A 21,991-nucleotide genomic window follows, 5' to 3' on the forward strand; every position below is an offset into this window, starting at 1 on the left:
TGTCTCTATGGTCAGGTGGGCGGGGCCAGGAGGAAGATGGCGGCGCCCCCAGCTGCAGCTGAGCCCCAGGCTTCTGGGGGTCCGCGGCACCCAGTGTGTCTGTTGGTGTTGGGAATGGCGGGATCCGGGAAAACCACCTTTGTACAGGTGACGTACACAGCGTGGGGGTAGTAGGGGAGCGCAAAAGGTTGCCTCCGACAGGCGGAAGGCCAGGGAGAAAGGGAGGGAGGTCTCCGAGGATTTGGAGGGTATCGGCGCATGGGTTTCGGTCGTTTCCCATCAACTTCAGTTCCTTCCCCGGCAAAGCCTCCTCGGGCCCTAGCCAGGTTAATTAAGGCTCTCTTCTGCGCACCTTCAGTGCATACTCGGTCAGCTTACCACGTTGTACAGGAATTGTCTTGCTGATAAAATTGCCAGTTTCTCGAAGGCAGGGGCTTACAAGTAACTTTAGAGATTAATACAGTGCTAGCACACAGGTTTTGGTGAAGATTTGCCAAAGAAATTATTTCTTGCACGCCTGTCATGTACCATTCACTGGGGATATAGCGAAAATTAGGTTGACAAGATTCATTCATGTGGCTAAATATTTAATGGAAGAGATAGAGAAAACCCACATACGAAGAATCAAAACAAGTAAACAAGTGACTATGAGTAGGGGAGGTTCTGTTAGATGGGTGATGAAGAAAGGTAGCATTTGAACTGAGAGTTGTATCTTGGAGGTGGATATAGTGGGTGGATATTTCAGGTAGAAGAAAATCTAGGTGCAAAACTCTTAAGGCATGGGTGGTAAAGGAAGTTCTCTCTTGTTCCCTCTTTGTCTCCTTCCAACCTTCTCCCCATATCTCTGCAGAGGCTCACAGGACACCTGCATGCCCAAGGCACTCCACCTTATGTGATCAACCTGGATCCAGCAGTACATGAAGTTCCCTTTCCTGCCAATATTGGTGAGTAAACCGGTAACATAACTTGTGTGAAGTGCTTTAAAGAGAGTGGAAAAGGCCGGGCGCAGTGGCTCACCCCTGTAATCCCAGCACTTTGGGAGGTTGAGGCAGGTAGATGAAGAGGTCAGGAGTTCAAGACCAGCCTGGCCAAGATGGTGAAACCCCATCTTTACTAAAAATACAAAAAATTAGCCAGGCGCGGTGGCAGATGCCTGTAATTCCCGCTACTTGGGAGGCTGAGGCAGGAGAATTGCTTGAACCCGGGTGGCAGAGGTTGTAGTGAGCTAAGAGCGCCACTGCACTCCAGCTTAGGCAATAGAGTGAGACTCTGTAAAGCCTCCAGCCTGCCAGTCTTCAGTGCCTTTTTTCATGTTTTCTAAACTATCTACTTTCATTTCTTTTGGATTTGCTTGAGTTCCTAAAGAGCTTAGGCTTTTTTTTTTTTTTTGGATAGAGTCTCTGTCACCCAGGCCAGAGTGCAGTGGCGTGATTCACAGCTCACTGCAGCCTCAACATCCCAGGCTCAAGTGATCCTCCCGCCTCAGCCTCCTGCCACCATGCTGGGCTAGTTTTGTTTTGTTTGGAGAGACAAGGCCTCTCTATGTTGCCCAGGCTGGTCTTGAACTCCTGGGCTCAAGTGATCCTCCTGCCTTGGCCTCCCAAAATGCTGGGATTACAGGTGTGAGCCACTGTGCCCAGCCTAATTCCTTTTTAAAAATCATGTCTGCATTGCCTTTGCATTGCGTTTGTCAGTAATAGGCAATTAGTAAGAAGCTTTTTTTTCCCCTTGATTTTTGCCTCCCTTTTTCTAGGCGTGTTTAACTTGTGTGAAACTTTTCACTTTGTGGAGACAAAACTCTCTACCATAACTTTAGAGCTCCTAGCCCTAACATTCTTCATGAATTACTTGACATTTATTCTTTGTAAGGAAGGAAACCAGTGTGAAAGTGGAGGTGGTAGAAGAGAATGCTGACAAGAGAAGGCTAGAAGGCCAGTTTCACTTTCCTGCTGGTAGAGAATGTGCATGTATTACATTCCAGTTAATTCTTTTCTTTCTCCTCAGATATTCGTGACACTGTAAAGTATAAAGAAGTCATGAAACAGTATCCTTTTCCATCTACTTTGGTCTTGACTCATTCCTGGCTTCGTTTCTGTGTATTTTGTGACTTGAAAGAGTGTTTTTGCCTTTTCCTTGTGAAATATACAAGCAAAAGGATGGAAGCTGATTGTGGGAGAGGTAGGTGATCAGAAATATTATTTCAGCTTGAGATTTTAGTTTTTTTACTGTCTCCCCAGATGGCAGGCTGTTGTAATTAAAGAGCAGAGAGTAGGATAGGATAACTGACAGCTACCTGGGTCCCAAAAGGTAGTATTTTGCCTTGGAGGATCATCTGTTGGTCACCACCTCTTTAGACTGGGAAACTCAGAAATGAGTGGGTTTAGTTGGATTAACTCTTAGTAAATTGCTGTGTGAAATGTGTACTCTGCTTAATTTGTTTATGAGGATCAGAGCCGGAGGTGTTATACAGGTGGCCTTCATGGCCAGTGCTAGCGAGCTGTCACTGCCTGATGTACCTGTATTACATTTTGGTCACTTTGCTTTCTTCATTTTGCCTGGCCATTCCTAAAGTCATAAATGAGTGAGCCAGACCTTGATACTGAATGTTTCCCTGTGTGGTTAAGGTTGTGTGGTAGTCACGGATTAGGTTGCCAGTATTCATTAATGGAACACTAATTTCATAATGCTGTTTGTGTGAATGATAGCCTAGGTGTGAACTTTATAATCTAATCTATAAGCGATTTCAGTCCTCAACTTGGTGTCTAGATATGGACTTGGACCCAATGGCGGCATAGTGACCTCACTCAATCTCTTTGCTACCAGATTTGATCAGGTATGTCTGTCTTTAATATATTAATATGGCTGTGTAAAAATCTGTGACTCTTAAATTCCTTAGCTTGATCACATTGATAAAGAAAAGCAGCAAACCTGAACATAAATACAAAAAATAAGTAGACATTTTGTCAGACAGAGAAGTAGACTATGAGAAGGTGATCAGTATTGTCAGACACTTCACATTTAATATTTGTGACAGCTAACAAAAATCTAAAAGACCTGGGTTATTTTCTTGACATGTTCTTTGCTTGTGGTATTACCCTGAAGCTGGGATGGGGATATTTGGGAGTGGGATGGACTAGCAGTCATGGAATGGAAAAATGACGGGGCATTTTACTTGTGATAAATATTTGTCATTCTTTAGGTTTTCTTTGTCACCTATTTCTATAAGAGTGTTTTATAATCATTGTTTTTTTCACTCTGATGTTAAGCCATGAGACAGGCTGTTAACATTTTGACAAGAGATACTACTTGACATTGACAGATCAAAGTCTTCTGCTTCTCAGGTCCTTGGATTGTGCCCCAAGGTGGTATTGGAGTGCTGCTGATGTGGCTGTGTTTCTTTAGCTCAGTCTGTTTATTCCTTGTTGTCCTAAGATTGCAAACATTCAGTAGGTGATTGAGGGATTCAGTAGGTGATAATGCCTGTGAGGTATGCCACCCTGGAGAGGGCTCTGTGATTTTGTGTTGAAATCAGAATTTGTTGTCATTAATATCTTTTTCTTTTAGGTGATGAAATTTATTGAGAAGGCCCAGAACATGTCTAAGTAAGTGATTTCAGTAACACCCATTTATTTCTCTGTAGTTGACATATTTCTAGGCTTCATGGAGGATCTGGGATACCATCAGCCTCTGAAAGGATATAGATTGAGATGAAACCATTCCTCCCATTCTTCTTCCTCTGTTCCACACTTACCCCAGCCCTAAGCAACCAGATGTTTCCCAAGAGATTTACATTCTGGTTTTGTGTCTTTCATTTTAAATGCATTGTGTTTCTATAAAAGTTTCCCCTGTGATCATTTGCAGCAACTCATGGTCTGCTGTTCCTGCCCATTAGCGTGAATATTGGTCATTGAACAAAGTCTAGGGGATTATCATGTGCAGTTTAAGGGCAATATGAGGAAGTTAGATTTGGCAGTGTGCAGAGGTTATTCCAGTCTTGGATAACCAGATGTTTATTGTCTTATATGATGGAATATCCTTCAGCATAACACAAGTGTAACACTTCTTTAATGATCTTTCTTGACATAGATATGTGTTGATTGACACACCCGGACAGATTGAAGTATTCACTTGGTCAGCTTCTGGGACAATTATCACTGAGGCCCTTGTGAGTATTCTAGGACTTGCTACTGAGAATAGCTAGAGGGGCTAGACTGGTTGAGCATTTATTTTTAATTGCCTTGGACTTTATATGGGAGGGAGTTGTAGAAGCTCTGCACACCCTGACTAAAGTTGTTTCCCCTTGTTAAGGATGGTGGAAAAAGTTTGAGGACAGGTCATGAGCCCTCTGACCAAGACTTTGATTATTTTGTGGCTTTAGGCATCCTCATTTCCAACAGTTGTCATCTATGTAATGGACACATCAAGAAGTACCAACCCAGTGACCTTCATGTCCAACATGCTCTATGCCTGCAGGTAATTGATTATTGGTGGGGACAGTGTTCCGTCAAGGTATAAGGCCTTTTTCTCTTCTTCTTCCTCTTTTTTAAATTTTTTAAAAATCTGGTTGCTTACCCCTGCATTTGTGCTCATTCAGATTTGCTCTTCAGTTGAGTGGCCATGAGTTGGGGAAGGTCAGAGGAGAAAAGAGGCACATGTGCTGTTGGCATTCTCTCTCAGTACCCTCTGATCTTCCTCCCTTGTCGTTACAAAAAGGTGATGTATGAATATGAGCTGTCTGATAGTTGTTCCTAGTTGAATAAAATCCAAGTCTAAAGATAATAAAGTCCTCTGGGCTGAGTCTGTCATCCCAACACTTGGGAGGCCAAGGTGGGAGGATCGTTTGAGCTTGGGAATTTGAGACCAGGCTGGGCAACATAGCAAGACTCTGTCTCTATAAACAAATTAAAAAAAATTAGCCAGCCTGGTGGCATGCCCCTGTAGTCCCAGCTACTTGGGAGGCTGATGTGGGAGGATTGCTTGAGCTCAGGTAGTAGTTGAGGCTGTATTCAGCCAGACTGTGCCACTGTACTCCAGCCTGGGGCAATAAGAACCTGTCTCAAAAAAAAAAAAAAAAAAAAGGAAGAATAGAGTCCTCTGGCCTAAATGATGATGCTGATAGAGTGAAATTGTAACATGAGGAGATACCATGAATAAGAAGATTTATCCATAATTGTAAAATGCACAGGTGGCCAGGCATAGTAGCTCATGCCTATAATCCCAGCACTTGGGGAGGCTGTGGTGGAAGGATCACCTGAGCCCAGGAGTTTGAGACTAGCCTGGGCACCATGGTGAAACCCCATCTCTACAAAATATACAAAACATTAGCCAGGCATGGTGGTGTGTGCCTGTAATCCCAGCTACCTGGGAGGCAGAGGTGGGAGGATTGCTTGAGCCTGGGAGGCCAAGGCTGCAGAGCTGTGATGATGTCACTGCACTCCAGCCTGGGCAACAGAGTGAGACCCTGTCTCAAAAAAATAAAAGGCACAGGTTTGCCCCAAATGTGGCACCATTAGCAGAGGAAGGGCATGCCTCACTAGATTATATTAGTGCATTAAGACTGAGGAGTGGCCAGGCGTGGTGGCTCACGCCTGTAATCCCAGCACTTTGGGAGGCCGAGGTGGGGGGATCATGAGGTCAGGAGATCGAGACCACAGTGAAACCCCGTCTCCACTAAAAATACAAAAAATTAGCCGGGCGGAGTGGTGGGCGCCTGTAGTCTCAGCTGCTAGGGAGGCTGAGGCAGGAGAATGGCATGAACCCAGGAGGTGGAGCTTGCAGTGAGCGAAGATCACACCACTGCACTCCAGCTTGGGCGACAGAGCAAGACTCCATCTCAAAAAAAAAAAAAAAAAAAGAAAAAAAGACTGAGGAGCAAGGCAAGGCAGACAGTTATTAAAGCTGAGATAATTTAATTTTGAGGGTTCACAAATGCCATCACCAACATTTGTCTCTTCTGATATGACAAGGGATGTCCCTTTTTGTTGGATGCAAGAAATCTTGATCCAAATAGAAATCTGAAGATTGACAGCATTATTTCATTTTCATATTAATTGTTTATTATATTTTTTTGAGACAGAGTCTTGCTCTGTCACCCAGGCTTGAGTACAATGGTACGATCTCACCTTACTGCCATTTTCACCTTCTGGGCTCAGGTGATTCTCCTGCCTCAGCCTCCCGAGTAGTCACTATGCTTAGCTAATTTTGTTTTTTAGTAGAGTCGGGGTTTCACCGTGTTGGCCAGGCTGGTCTCAAACTCCTGACCTCAAGTGATCTGCCCGCCTTGGCCTCCCAAAGAGCTGGAAATACAGGCATGAGCCACTGTGCCTGGCCCATTTTCATATTAATTGTTTAAAATAAAATTATTTGATTTGCCTGATGGTGGTAATCATTTCTTTACAAAAATATATATTATTTATTTATTTATTTTTAGAGGTGGGGTCTCGCCACGTTGCCTAGGCTGGTTTTGAACTCGTGGGCTCAGGCAGTCCTCCCAGCTTGGCCTCCCAAAGTGCTGGGATTACAGGCATGAGCCAACACCCCCAGCTGGTAATCATTTCATGATGTAAACATACAGTTGACCCTTGAACAATTTGGGGGTTAGAGGAGCCAACCCCTGCGGAGTGGAAGACCTGACTATAACTTTGACTCCCCCCAAACTTCATTACTAAAGGTCTGCTGCTGTTTGGAAACCTTGCTGGTAACGTAAACAGTAGATTAACACACATTATATATATTATATGTATTATATGCTGTATTCATATAATAAGCTAGAGAAAATAAGGGGAAGATGTATTAACTATTCATTAAGTGAAGTGGATCATCAAACTCTTCATCCTAATCATCTTCACTTTGAGTAGTCTAAGAGTAGGAGTTGGTTTTGCTGTCTCGGGGTGGCAGAGGTGGAAGAAAAGTAAACCTCACAGTTCAAACCTATATTGTTTAGGGGTCAACTGTGTATCAAAATATCCCTTTGTACACCTTAAATATACATATAATTTTTATTTGTCAACCATACCTCAATAAAGGTGGGGGTAGAAACATTTTTAAATGTTACTTTACGGATTGAAAAAAGTTTTAATGTTCTTTTCCCACCTTATTGAGGTATAATTGACAAATTAAAATTGTATATATTTACATGTTATTTGTAAAGAATAAAGGAGATAATACATATAAAGGTGTTTATTAGCACAGTGCCTAGACTATACAGATTGAGCATCCCATATCCAAAAATTTGAAATCTGAAATGCTCCAAAATCTGAGACTTTTTGAACACTGACATGACACTCAGAGGAAATGGTTACTGGAGGATTTTGGATTTTTGGATTTGGGATGCTCAACCAATAAGTATTTACAAATATTCCAAAATCTGAAATCGAAAACACTTCTGGTCCCAAGTATTTCAGATAAGAAATTCTCAACCTGTAATACGTTTTCAATAAATGTTCATTTCCTTCTCTGAAAAATGCCAGTTTGGTAAAAAGCAAAACAAAAACAAGTTCAATATTAAGGCATTATTACTTCAAACGAGAGTGAGAGTGTGTGTGTTGTTTCTGGGTGGTGGTGGTTTTCCTGTTGGGAGAGACTATATGAGTGTTATGTAAAAATGGATGACTACTTTTTAGATTCTGAACTCATTCCCCTTCTCTTACTTAGTCCCGACATACTGACACTGGACAAGCAAGAGCTTATGTGCTTCTACTAATAACTTCTCAATGTTTGGTTTTTCAGCATCTTGTACAAAACCAAGCTGCCTTTCATTGTGGTCATGAATAAAGTAAGTGTATTCTTCCTGTTGTGATTCACCATTTTTCATCAGAACCTTGTGGTTGGAAGGTTTGGGTGGGTGAGAAAGATTTTTTCAGATGCTGGAGACCAGATTCAGGCCTTACTGAAACAAATTCATAGGCACTTCGAGAAAATGAATCAACCAAATTGAATGAGCAGTTATTACCAACTCTTGTCTAAAATTATTTTAGGCTAGGTAGGGTAGCACTTCAACCATAGTGTGTAGATTATCCTTCAGAGTCCAGACTGTGTAATTACGAGAGGGACAGCTAGTTTATTTGAAGTGGCAAATTAAAAAACACTAAACTTCTCTGTTGGTTGATGGCTAGGATGCAAGAGACATTTTGACTTCAGAGCCTAGAATGTGCTGGTGTCCATTCTGGCCCTGGTTACTTGGCAGTGGATGGTAGAGGGTGAACCAAGAGAATACATATCTTCATTTAATTATACTGATTACACAATGATCGTGGTTCTTTGTGGCTTGTTGCAGTGGAGGGGGAAATAGAAGCAGAGAAAGAAAATATATGGATGATATGCTCTTTGCTGTCACTACTTAATTAAAAGAATAAATTTTGTGTTTGTTGTCTCTGGTTGCTCATAATTGACTTCTCTCTGGTACAGACTGACATCATTGACCACAGCTTTGCAGTGGAATGGATGCAGGATTTTGAGGCTTTCCAAGATGCCTTAAATCAAGAGACTACATATGTCAGTAACCTGACTCGTTCAATGAGCCTGGTGTTAGATGAGTTTTACAGCTCACTCAGGGTAAATTTTCTCTCCTGCTCACACTGACAGCCTCTCCAGATAATCTGTTAACCCATAGGACTGGCTTTGAACCTGGCTGAGAAAGGAAGCTTATTACCTACTGAAAAGTAACTTTTAAAGCATTACTTATTAAAAATTGTGGAGCCTACAAGAAGAATAAGATAGAGACCCCAACTTCAGAGTTTATAGTCTATTTGGGAGAGAAGGCTACACACAGAATTAAAACATATGATATATTATAGTAAGTACCTTAAGAAAGATTGGAAGTTGGGCCTGATGATGGTGAGGCGGCAGATCGAAATAACAGATTTTGGAGGATATATAGCATTAGAGGTATGCTTTGAAGAAGGGTAAGATTTATGTAGGCAAAGGCAGAGTGGGTTAATTGCCCAAGCAAAGGCATAGACAAAGCAGAAAGTGATTTGGTTTGGTTTGTTAGGGAATAGATAATAAGTCCTGTTAATTGTTCAGTCCTAATTATATCTTTTTTTTTTTTTTTTTTCTTTTTTCCTTTTGGAGAGAGGATCTTGCTTTGTTTTACCCAGGCCAGAGTGTAGTGACAGGATCACAGCTCACTGCAGCCTTGACCTCCTGGTCTCAAGGGATCCTCCTGCCTCAGCTACCAAGCAGCTAAGACTATAGGCATGTGCGGTATACCATACCCAGCTAATTTTTTACATTTTGTAGAGACTGGGATCTCGCTATGTTCCCCAGGCTGGTCTTGAATGCTTGGCCTCAAGTGTACGTCCTGCCTCAGTCTCCCAAAGTACTGGGAGTATAGGCATGGGCCACTGCACTCAGGCCATATCTTTCTTTTTCAATTTTTTTATTTTCCATGGACTGACTTCTGTGACTTTTGACTAGGTGTGCTGTTCTTTTTTAGCCTGCCTTTTTGCCAAAGACTTCTCAAAGTATAAACCTCTCTTATTAAGATTTTATGACATCTGAACAAGTTAATATACTTCATTAAAAAATATGTGGCATTTATGATGCTTTTTGGCAGGTGGTGGGTGTCTCTGCTGTTCTGGGTACTGGATTAGATGAACTCTTTGTGCAAGTTACCAGTGCTGCCGAAGAATATGAAAGGTGAGGATAGAGGAAAATTCTATTGATGACATTCTTAATAACCTACAATTCTGATATGAAAGCAGTTTTTCCAGGAGAAGCATTAAGTTTTCATGATGGATGTATTATATTTGCCTTGATATCTGTATTGAATCAGATCACACTTAGGGGTAACAAGTTCCCTTTAACTTTTTTTTTTAATGGAAGTATAAATCTTCATTGTATTGAGTGATTAAGAGCAGGGATCATCAGACTTTTCTGTAAAGAGCTAAATAATAGATATCTCAGGCTTTGTGGACCATACAGTCTCTGTTGCAACTGCTGAAGTCTGCCATTGTAGGACAAAAGCGTCCTTAGACAATTCGTAAATGAATGGGCGTGGGTTACAGTAAAACATCATTTATGAAAACAGGCAGTAGGCTGGATTTGGCACTAAGGTTGTTGTGAAGACTGAGAAAACATGTATACAGCACTTATCACAATTGCTGACATATAGTAAGCATATTTTATAATAAATGTTATAACTGTTGTCATTGTTAATACTGGAATTCCATTTAACTAAAGGAAAGTGGAGTCAGAGTCCTGTGTACTTTCCTTAGGCCTGTGGCACGATAGCCGGCTTATTAGCGTGTGTCTTTGGCTTCATATTTTGCAAGATCCTAACAACCATGTTTTGGTTTTCAGACACGTTATTTTGATTTTGATTCATTAGACACAGGGGTGTTATCAAAACCTTAGGATAGACTCTTCTCTGTATCCTTTCACTGTTGGTGTTCAAGTAAAGCACATAATTGTATGTTGCATATCCTGAGCTCAACAGGCTTATCTTTTACTTATCTCAGCCTTTTATCTCGAATGATGAGTTCATCAGTCATGTTCTCACCAGTATTAATCTTTCTAGCCCAGCAGTCAGAATTGTGTCTCCTGGTTCCAAGGTGGGAGCGGGCACCTTGGCTTTTAATTCCATTGGGTAGACTCTATCAGTAAGATTTGTTACATCTGATGTTGAATGAAGTCAGATATTTTATTATTGTCAGAGTCTTAGGAAAACAGAGGACATAAGGGATGTGGAGAGTGAGTAGGATAGATGATTAAGCAAAGGAATTTAGAAAGTATTTCTCTTTACAGGGAGTATCGTCCTGAATATGAACGTCTGAAAAAATCACTGGTAAGAAGGGAGGTGTTTGTATATTTTAGAAGGGCCATTAAAAAAACCCAGCTCAATCCTGATGACATAAGTGCTTTTGTTTTGGTTATTAATGTATCTTTTATTTAATTAAAAAAGTTTTTTGTAGCTTTATTGAGGTACAATTGACTAATGAAATTTCAGTGTATCTTCTAAATACTTGTTAATTTAAATTTGTACATTTGTATGTATGTTGTCTGGGTGCAGAAAGGCTCCTTAATGTTTCTTCCCTTTCAGAGGTCAATTTAAAACTAGTTGTAGAATTTTGTATAGAGTATAGTGGTGATTCACAACTCCTTTTTTCATTGTTGAGAAAGGGTCTCACTCTGTCACTCAGGCCAGAGTGCAGTGGCATGATCACGGCTCACTGCAGCCTCAACCTTTTGAAAGGCTTAAGCGATCCTCCCATCTCAGCCACCCGAGTAGCTAGGACAACATGTATGTACCACATGCCTGGCTAATTTTATTTTGTAAATTTTTGTACAGACAAGGTCTCACTATGTTTTCCAGGCTGGTCTCAAATTCCTGAGCTCCTGTGATCCTCCCTGCTGGGCCTCCTGTAGTACTAGGATTACAGGCTGAGCCACCATGCCCAGCCTTCTCTTATCCCAAATGATCGAGTGTCCTGCTTCCATAGGCTCATTGGATCCCTTGTCTTTGAGCCTTCCTGCTATGTCTACTTCAGGTTTTTGTGTTTTTTTCCCATATAATAAATTTTATTATATCTTTTGTTTTTTCATTTTGTAGGCTGGGGATGAATAAAAAGAGTAATGCTTTCTAACTAGGCATTTTGCTTAACCAGTTGAAATGTTCCAGTTTAATTAACAGAGCAGGAGATCCACCCTGGACTGAACTCAACACTTTGGAATTGAGGGTTCTTTTGAAATCTTTTTGTGTTCAGTTTCTGAATCTTTTAAATCAGTCTGCAGAGCTCTCTAGTCTGAACTTCTGCTGTAACCCAGGCCCACGCTACTTAGTGTTTCTGTCCCTATACTGGATGTCCCTTATCTGCATCAGTTTTTATGTAGCCTCTAGTATTTGGATAATGCTTCATCTCCACTGGGAAGTCTGGCATCTAATTTGGGACTCCTTTTTGAATATGATGACATTTTTCTCTATACATACAGGCCAGTGCGGAGAGCCAACAGCAGAGAGAACAACTGGAACGCCTTCGAAAAGATATGGGTTCTGTAGCCTTGGATGCAGGGACTGCCAAAGGTATTGGAGGGTTTCTCGGTGTTAGGAACTAAAAAAAGGTTACACTTACTTATTTCTTTTTTTTTTTTTGAGACTGAGTTTCGCTCTTGTTGCCCAGGCTGGAGTCTCAGCTCACCGTAACCTCTGCTTCCCAGGTTCGAGTGATTCTTCTGCCTTAGTCTTCCTGAGTAGCTGGGATTACAGGCATGCGCTGCCACCCCTGGCTAATTTTGTATTTTTTTTTTTTTTTTTTTTTTTTTGAGACGGAGTCTCACTCTGTGGCCCAGGCTGGAGTGCAGTGGCTGGATCTCAGCTCACTGCAAGCTCCGCCTCCCGGGTTCACGCTATTCTCCTGCCTCAGCCTCCCGAGTAGCTGGGACTACAGGCGCCCGCCACCTCGCCCAGCTAGTTTTTTGTATTTTTTAGTAGAGACTGGGTTTCACTGTGTTAGCCAGGATGGTCTCGATCTCCTGACCTTGTGATCCACCCGTTTCGGCCTCCCAAAGTGCTGGGATTACAGGCTTGAGCCACCGCGCCCGGCCCCTAATTTTGTATTTTTAGTAGAGATGGGGTTTTTCCATGTTGATCAGGCTGGTCTCGAACTCCCAACCTCAGATGATCTGCCCACCTGGGCCTCCCAAAAGTGCTGGGATTACAGGCATGAGCCACCACGCCTGGCCGGTTACACTTATTTCTACTCAGCAGAATTCTATTTATATATGAGAGAGATAAAGAGAAAAAGATAAAGGAAATGTGGTTTTACATACACACACACACACACACACATACACACACATATACACACACACAACACACGCATATGCTTACATATATTAAAAAATAAAGGATTTGGAAAGGCAAACAACTGGAAATTATATATAGCTATACCACTTTGGATTCCTCTTTCAGGAAGTTCTTGCTTTACTTTGGCAATATGCTTGATGTCTGCTGTGGTTTTTTTTGTTTGTTTCTAACACTTTTAACCCTCCTCAATTTTTTTTATAATTTTTTTTTTTTTTTTTTTTTTTTTTTTTACGGTTTGACCTTAATTTCAGATTTACAGAAAAGTTACATGAATAATACAAATAATTGCCATAAATCTTCAATCAGATTCCCAAAATGTTAACATTCTATGTTTACTCTATTCTTTTCTCTATCTGTATATGACTTTATATGTTATATAAATATATATTTTTCCTGAATCATTTGAGTAAGTTACAGATATAATACTCTTTTACCTTGAATAATTCAGTGTCTTTTTCATAAAAACAAGGATATAATTTTATATAACCTCAGTGCAGTTATCAGAAATCAGGAAATTAGCATTGACATAATACTATAATATTAGCTAACATATAGATCTTATTCAGATGTAGCCATTTCCCCATGATAGCAGGAGAAAATCCTGGATGTGTGTTGTATTCAATTCTCACATGCCTTATACTCCTTTAGAATCTGGAACAGTTCCTTAGTCTGTTTTTGTATTTCATGACTGACATTTTTTAAGCATGTAGGACAGTTATTTTATAGAGCATCCTTCAATTTAGGTTTGTCTCATGTTTCCTTGTGATTTGATTTGGGTGACTAATTTTTGGCAGAACTTTACAGAAGTTGTGTTTTTTCAGGGAGTCACATCGGGAGGCACATGATGTTGATTTGTCCCATTACTGGTGATGTTAACTTTGAATTTTTTTATAAAGTGGTGTATGCTACATTTTTCATAAAGAATTACTATTTTTAGGCCGGGCGCAGTGGCTCATGCCTGTAATCCCAGCACTTTGGGAAGCCCAGGTGGGTGGATCACTTGAGGTCAGGAATTCGAGACCAGCCTGGCCAACATGGTGAAACCCCATCTCTACTAAAAATACAAAAAATTAGCCGGGCGTGGTGGCAGGCGCCTGTATTCCCAGCTACTCACTAAGGCTGGAGAATCTCTTGAACCCGGGAGGTAGAAGTTGCAGTGAGCAAAGATCGCACCACTGCCCTCCAGCCTGGGTGACAGAGTGAGACTCCCTCTGTCTTAAAAACAACAACAAAAATTGCTATTTTAAAATATGGCTGTTTTTCTCTTTGTAATAAGAATTTTGTGAGGTGATATAGCTTTGAGACTATAAATACCCTTTTAATTTTCTAAGGTTCATCCATTAGTTTTAATATCCATTGATATAATAGGAATATCAATTTTTCTGATTATATGTTGCAAATATTTAATATTTTCTCCCTATCAGTTATCCTTTGACTTTGTTCATGATGTTATTTTGCCATGCAAAAGTTCTTATTTTGTTTTGATGTAGTCAAATTGATCTATCTTTTATTGCATCTGGGATTTTAAGGCACAGTTAGGAAGCCTCTATATACATCTATGTTAAAGAGGAGTTCACCTATGTTTTTTTGTAGATTTGTCTGGTTTTATTTTCTAAATTTAGATCTCCGATTCGAGTTTATTCCTGGGTATAGTATGAGGTATATAGGTTGGTGTTATTTTTTTCATAAATAGTTGTATCTGTACGATTTATTTAAAAGTCTGCCTTTGCCTTAGTGAGTTTTTTGTTTATTTGTTTGTTTTTGGGGGGGGGTAGTGTTCCTTTTTTTTTTTTTTTTTTAAGAGATGAGGTCTGAGGCTGGTCTGGAACTCCTGGGCTCAAGCAATTTTTCCATGTCAGCCTGCCAACTAGCTCGGATAGGTGTGTGCCACTACACCTGGCTTGTAACAGCCTTTTGAGATTCTGTGTGTATAATATACTAAAGTTCCATGAGTACTTGAATATATTTCTATATTATTTCACTGGACCGTTTACTATTTATTTATTTATTTATTTTTGAGGTAGTTTCTCACTCTGTCACCCAGGCTGGAGTGCAGTGGTGCAATCGTAGCTCCCTGCAGCCTTGAACTCCTGGGCTGAAGCATTCCTCCTGCCTCAGCCTCCAGAGTAGCTAGATCTACAGGTGTGTGCCACCACGTCTGGCTAGTTTTAAGGAAATTTTTAATAAAGACAAGGTCTCACAATGTTGCCCAGGCTGGTCTTGAACTCTTGGCCTCAAGCAGTCCTCCTGTCTTGGCCTCCCAAAGTGTTGGGATCATAGGCGTGAGCCACCATCCCCAGCCAACTTTTTTTTCTTTTAACTTGCTTTGATGAGCAAGGATTATTTACTTTTATGCCTGTACCGTGTTCTTTTAATTATGTAATTATGTTCCAATATCTGCTAGATCAGATTCTCCTTCTAATTTTTATTTGGCTGTCCTTACATGTTCTTCCACATGAACTGAGTATCAGCTTTATCTAGTTCCCTAAAAAAGCTTTTTGCTATTTTTGTTGGGATTACATTATATTCATAATTTAGGGAGAAGTGACATCTCTATGATGTTCAGTCTTGCTACCCAAGACCACAGAGTGTCTTTGTATTTGTCAGGTCTACTTGTGTCTTTCAGGAGTGTTTACAGTTTTCCACATGTAGGTTTTTCTTATTTCTTCTCAAAATATTTTTGTTATTTTAGCCAACCTTTTTGAACAAGAGTTTTTGCCTGTTTCTTTTTAATTTTTTTAAAAAACAAATCATGTTTATGTATTTATTTTGAGACAGGGTCTTGCTCTGTCACCCTGACTGGAGTGCAGTGGTGTGATCTTGGCTCTCTGCAGCCTCTGCCTCCTGGGTTCAAGCTATTCTCCTGCCTCAGCCTCCCAAGTAGCTGGAACTAGAGGCACCTGCCACCATGCTCGGCTAAATTTTGTATTTTTAGTGGAGATGAGGTTTTGCCATGTTGCCCAGGCTGGTCTCGAACTCCTGGGCTCAAGAGAGCTGCCCGCCTCAGCCACCCAGAGTGCTGGGATTACAGGTGTGAACCACTGCACCCAGCTTGAAATGTATGTATGTATGTATATATATATTTTTGAGGCGGAGTCTTGCTCTGTCACCCAGGCTGGAGTGCAATGGTGCAATCTTGGCTCACTGCAACCTCTGCCTCCTGGGTTCAAGCAATTGTTGTGCCTCAGCCTCCTGTGTAGCTGGGACTATAGGCACGTGCCACCACATCCAGCTAATTTTTGCGTTTTTAGTAGAGACAAGGTTTGGCCATGTTGGCCAGGCTGGTCTTGAACTCCTGACCTTAGGTGATCTGCCCGTTTCAGCCTCCCAAAGTGTTGGGATTACAGGCATGAGCCACCATGCCTGGCCCCAGCTTGAAATTTATTCTAAGTATTTAACCTTCTTCATTACTGTTGAAAATGGGATTTTCTGAACCATTGTATCTTATAACTGGTTTATGTTTGTATGTATGAAGGCTTTTGATTTCTGTATATTCATCTTTTATTCTGCTACTTTACTGAATTAAAAAAATTTTTTTAGTTAGTTTTATCATTGGCTCTCCAGGGGTTTTTAGGTTAGTTTTCATTTACAGCCCACCTTCCATCCCCACCCCTGTATATTGAGAGACTGCCCTCAAGATTCAGGTGCAAGTCTGTTGCAGCTTAGTGGGATCCTGCAACCAAATTGACTGTACTTAAAAGAAAAGCTCCATTTATTTATTTATTGTAATAAATTGTACATTTATTTTTTCTTCTCATCAGCAACACTAGCATTTTTTTTTTTTTTTCTGGGACATCTTTCTTAAAGGAGTGATGTTTCTGTTCATGAAAGTTACTGCTCTGTGTTTAGTAGAGAACAGCAAAGCTAGTAACGGACCGGGTTTACCAGTTAAGTGAACTCACTTGTGCCATCCTGTTGCATAGCTCAGCAAATACATTCCTATGTGCCACAGTCCTTTAGAATCACTTCTGAATATGTGAAGTGAATGTTAAAACTACTGCTACAAAGGGTCTGCTGTAATCAGCTAACCTGTTAAAGGTTGAGAGAGTTTTAAGTCAATCATTTGAGGAAAGTCACAAGTATAGTTGCATAATTGTTAGCTGGGCACAGAATGAAGCATTTACTGTCAGCATGTCCTGTCCTCCTCCTTTTTGAGGCCCACAGGCCCCTTGAGATTTGTGCCGGTTGATATTGCTGTCTCTGGCCACCCTTATTCTCTAGCTGAGCTCTCGCGAGCCTCATAAGGTCCTGTGAGAGAGTGGCCATGTCCTGCCATGGCAGTAGTGACTTGATTAGACTCCTTTCTGATTACTGGAGCTCAGCCCTTACTAGTTTTTCTGAATAAGGAATTTTACTTCTATTAGTGTATTTGATTTTCTATTTTTCCCCTCCCTCCTCCTCTTAAATAATTCCCTGGCTCCTTGATATCATTTCACCCTGTATTTTCTGCAGACCTTCTCTGAACTTACATGTCCACCAGGAGGCTTCCTTAGCACTCCACACTTTCACCGTGACTCACCAGCACACTGGATCTGCTCAAATGTTGTTAGCTTTCATAGGAAAAACCATCACCCCTTCCAAGCTATGAGCCAGTAAGAAAGAATGATGCTACTACTAAGACAAGCTTCTTGAAAATTATTTCCCTCAGCTTATATGGTACTCCTAGGGCTATTTGCCTTATGAAAGCACTTTGTGAACTAAGCTATTATAGAAATGTTAAGTGGTATTAACAATACATTTAGAAGAGGTAAGATCCTGCATTTATATGTATTGTGAGCACTTTCATCCTGCCAGTTTATGATCATAGTTACTCAGTGATTCAAAATCACCTTTTTAAGGAGGCATATGCACTGATAGGTGTTTTCACTGTAGACAGCGTATCTCCTGTGCTGCACCCTTCTGATTTGATCCTGACTCGAGGAACCTTGGATGAAGAGGATGAGGAAGCAGACAGCGATACTGATGACATTGACCACAGAGGTGAGAGGTGGCTGAGGTGGCCCATGGCAACAGAGCATCTGCTTATCCTCACATTGTTTGCCCATTATTGTTAAGCATGTAGCCAGTAATAGTGGGGGAGAGGAGATGGTAAAGGATACAGCACCAGAAAAGAGTTTCCTATATTGAGAGTTCCTGTCCTGCTTACTGGCTGGTTAATACTGAGCTGATTACAGGCCTTTTGTTGGTCTTATGTCTTCTTATCTTTAGGTCCTAACTTGATTTGAGGGATCCAGGACTTTTGTTTGTTGCTATTCGTATTTTGTTTTAAGAATATGTAAGGGCTGGGTGTGGTGGCTCATGCCTGTAATCCCACCGCTTTGGGAGGCCAAGACAGGAGGATTGCTTGAGACCAGGAGTTCTGGACAAGCCTGGGCAACATAGTGAGTCTCAGTCTCCACAAAAAAGAAAAAAATAGCTGGGCGTGGTTACTCACACCTGTAGTCCAAGCTGCTTGGGAGGCTGAGGTGGGTGGGTTGCTTGAGCCCAGAAGTTTGAGGCTATTGTGAGCTATGATTGTGCCACAGCACTCTAGGCTGGGCGACAGAGCAAGACCGTCTCAAAAACAAAAAACAAAAAATACATAAGATGGTATGGACTAAAACAGTAAGGATAGATTGGCTCTGGAAACCCAAATTCCACTTGGCATAGTTTTATGACCTGTGAGCAGAATCTAATTGTTACTATTATTTTTTGAGACAGGGTCTTGCTTTGTTGCCTAGGCTGGAGTGCAGTGACACGATCTCGGCTGACTGCAACCTCTGCCTCTTGGGTTCAAGCGATTCGCCCACTTCTGCCTCCCAGGTTCAAGCAATTCTCCCACTTCAGCCTCCCGAGTAGCTGGGACCACAGGCACATGCCATCACAGCTGGTTAATTTTTTATATTTTTAGTAGAGATGGGGTTTCGCCGTGTTGGCCAGGCTGGTCTCGAACTCCTGGCCTCAAGTGATCCGCCCACCTCGGCCTCCCAAAGTGCTGGGATTACAGGCCTGAACCACCATGCCCTGCCAGAATCTGATTCTTGAAACAACCATAGGCCGGGCGCAGTGGCTCACGCCTATAATCCCAGCATTCTGGGAGCCCGAGGTGGGCAGATCACCTGAGGCCAGGAGTTTGAGACCAGCTTGGCCAACATGGCGAAACCCCATCTCTACTAAAAGTACAAAAAATTAGCTGGGCTTGGTGGTGGGCACCTGTAATCCCAGCTACTTGGGAGGCTGAGGCAGGAGGATTACTTGAACCTGGAGGCGTAGGCTGCAGTGAGCTGAGAGCTCATCATTGCACTCAAGCCTGGGTAACAAGAGTGAAACTTGGTCTCAAAAAAAAAAAAAAAAAAGGCCGGGCGCGGTGGCTTACGCCTGTAATCCCAGCACTTTGGGAGGCCGAGGCGGGTGGATCACGAGGTCAGGAGATCGAGACCATCCTGGCTAACACGGTGAAACCCCGTCTCTACTAAAAATACAAAAAAATTAGCCAGGCGTGGTGGCGGGCACCTGTAGTCCTAGCTGCTCGGGAGGCTGAGGCAGGAGAATGGCATGAACCTGGGAGGCGGAGCTTGCAGTGAGCCGAGATTGTGCCACTGCACTCCAGGCTGGGCGACAGAGCAAGACTCCGTCTCAAAAAAAATAACCAACCATAGGATTTAGGTCTTAGCTATGGCCAAGAGCAAACCTCGTTATTCTTTGGCTGGGTTTTACATGTAAATTGCCTCATTTAATCAGGTTTGTTAAGATGTAATTTACCAACAGTAAAACTCACCTTTTTGAGTATATAGTTTGATGAGCTTTAACAAATATATACTTTCTTGTAACCACCATCACAATTGAAATGTAGAACATTTCCCTCGCCCCCCAAAACTTCCTCATGCCCCTTTTTTTTCAGTCCCCATCCTGAACACCTAGTGCCTGGCAACCACTGACTACTGATTTCTGTTCCTTTAATCTTTCCTTTTACAGAATGCCGTAGAAATAGAATCACAGTATTTAGCCTTTTGCATTTGCCTTTTTTGACTCAGCAGTGTAGTCTCTCCGTGTTGTTGCATGTATCAGTAGTATGTTCTTTTTTTTTTTGCTGAGTGATACTCCATTATTGTGGATGTACCACAGTTTATCCATTCCCCAGTGGATTGATGTTTGGGTAGATTTTAGCTATTATGAGTAAAGCAACTATAAACATTTCCAAATAGATCTTTGTGTAGACATATGTTTTCATTTCTCTTGGTTAAAAATACCTACAAGTGGGACCTTATTTTAGTTACTATGAGGGAGGTATTCTTTCTACTTATAAAGAAACTACATTTTGGGCAGCATGATAGAGCATGCTTCTAGGAGACATTTCCTTTTTGAGGGAAGTGAGTACTTAGTTTCTTAGAAGTAACGTACTGTTTTCTGATGGATGGGTGACAGGGGCTCTAATCAGTTTATCTAACGAAAGAGTTGAAAAAGAATTGCCCTTTTTCCTTGCAGTTACAGAGGAAAGCCATGAAGAGCCAGCATTCCAGAATTTTATGCAAGAATCAGTGGCACAATACTGGAAGAGAAACAATAAATAGGAGACTTTAGGATACTTCACTTGTTTCTAGAAGTCCAGAATGTTGGACCTCCACGTGAAAGAACTATCCTTACCTCTGACTGGGGGCTCCCATAAGGGACAATTTTCCTCAGAGTAGCAGAGTTTCTCTTATTAGAGAAATCTTGTGACTCACATGAAGTCAGGGATAAAAGATCCTTGGACCTGGCAAGTTAACACTGATTATCCCTTGGCTTTTCCCTTGTATTTATGCAAGGAAGGATATACTGAGCTGATACGCTTCCAAGCCTACAACTTCAAGTTTATCATCTGAACTCAAGTACTTTTGCTGCTGAGGAATGGAATCAAAAGAACATAGTCTCCTCGTGACCACCTCAGATCTCTATTATTAGGCTAGATGTGTAGCCTTTACTCCCCCAGCTTCTTGCCCTTGACCCTGCACCGTGAGTTGCCCTTCTATTAGCAGCTAGGGAAAAGGGAAACATGGACGGCAGCAGAGTCTCCTTGGCAATCAACCAACGTTGCTACGAAATATGCCTCTCACTGTATGGGTCACTATAGGACATCAGGTTTGTTGAAGAAAATGGGCAAGACATGATTAATGAATCAGAATCCTGTTTCATTGGTGACTTGGATAAAGAGTTTTTAATTTTAAATTTGTTGTAAGACTGCTTGTCATGATTTCAAATTAGAAAATTATGTAACTGCAAATAGCTTCACTTTTCCTGTTCAACAGAGGCTTAAGGCCACATGTCCAAACTTGTCTCAATAAGAAGGTGATATTTTACTAAAGTTTCCCAAGTGCACATACTGAGTAAATACAGAGCTACGCCCAGTTTGTATTGTACTCTGAACTTAATGCAAAGTCTCCTTGGTGATTTACACAAAGGCCGTGGATTTGGGTCAGAGGCACATTTCATACATAACAGCCCTTATAAAGGTTTGCCCTGCCTCCACATTTTACAGTATCTTAAAACAGTACATTTCTTTTAAGGAATTTTATCTTTGTGAGTCAGTACTCAAACTTAGTGGTTCTCACAGTGTGGACCAGGAACATCAGTATCACCTGGGGAATTGTTCAACTCACCTCTTAAAACCTATGAACTCAGAAACCCTGGGGGTGGGGCCGAGCAGTCTGTTTTAGAAAGCCCTCCATGTGATTCTGATGCATAGTAGCCTATGACAATTCCAGACCAGGTGAATCTCAGATACTAATCCCCACATCATTTGCCTTCTCACATTACCCTTGTCTTGACCATCTGGTGCCTGTTCTGCAGTTTAACATTCTGCAACAATAAGTGTGTTATTATAAAGTATTAATTTCAATGCTCTATACTTAGGGGGAACCACTGGTCTCAAAATTTGAAACTATTCTTTAAGAGGAGAACATTCGCAAAGCAAAACTCAGGCATACTTGGTTTTTCTCTGTAGTACTTTTGCTTTATCTTCCTTACAGAATAACTTGTCTTCCTTATGCTTTAAGCTCCAAAAGGGTAAGGAGTGTTAATCATCTTGGTATCCCTTGCACAGGACCTAGCAAATAATTGGTACTCAATGTTTGCTAGATGAAATAAATTCCCAGTTGGCTACTTTATGGAAACTGACTGCCTAATGGCCACTTTCATTATAAACAAAGGAAAATGAAGGTAAGACTGCAA

The 21,991-nt window shown here is 41.4% G+C and overlaps 1 protein-coding gene and 1 non-coding gene across 3 annotated transcripts; one reads left to right on the top strand and one right to left on the bottom strand.

Annotated features, from left to right (window-relative positions):
* The first annotated feature begins 3 nt into the window (after positions 1–3).
* GPN1 (GPN-loop GTPase 1) lies at positions 4–20,989 on the top strand. Of its 2 annotated transcripts, XM_007971107.3 has the most exons (14): positions 4–147; positions 851–944; positions 2,005–2,044; positions 2,767–2,833; positions 3,565–3,602; positions 4,087–4,165; positions 4,379–4,473; positions 7,729–7,774; positions 8,407–8,553; positions 9,557–9,639; positions 10,747–10,786; positions 11,932–12,022; positions 17,678–17,785; positions 20,270–20,989. In XM_007971107.3, the coding sequence occupies exons 1-14, from the start codon at positions 37–39 to the stop codon at positions 20,353–20,355; spliced, it is 1,125 nt and encodes a 374-aa protein (XP_007969298.3). In that variant the 5' UTR covers positions 4–36; the 3' UTR covers positions 20,356–20,989. The 2 variants fall into 2 exon arrangements, with proteins under 2 accessions (XP_007969298.3, XP_037862659.1); XM_038006731.2 differs by lacking the exons at positions 4–147; positions 851–944; positions 2,005–2,044 and adding an exon at positions 2,142–2,178 and having other exon boundaries at positions 2,748–2,833.
* LOC119627432 (small nucleolar RNA SNORA36 family) lies at positions 11,544–11,672 on the bottom strand. Its single transcript, XR_005243626.1, has one exon. It is a non-coding gene; the product is annotated as a small nucleolar RNA SNORA36 family (small nucleolar RNA).
* Positions 20,990–21,991: the final 1,002 nt, after the last annotated feature.

The sequence above is a fragment of the Chlorocebus sabaeus genome, chromosome 14 (genome assembly GCF_047675955.1).
Source record: "Chlorocebus sabaeus isolate Y175 chromosome 14, mChlSab1.0.hap1, whole genome shotgun sequence".
In the NCBI taxonomy this organism is placed as follows: Eukaryota; Metazoa; Chordata; class Mammalia; order Primates; family Cercopithecidae; genus Chlorocebus; species Chlorocebus sabaeus.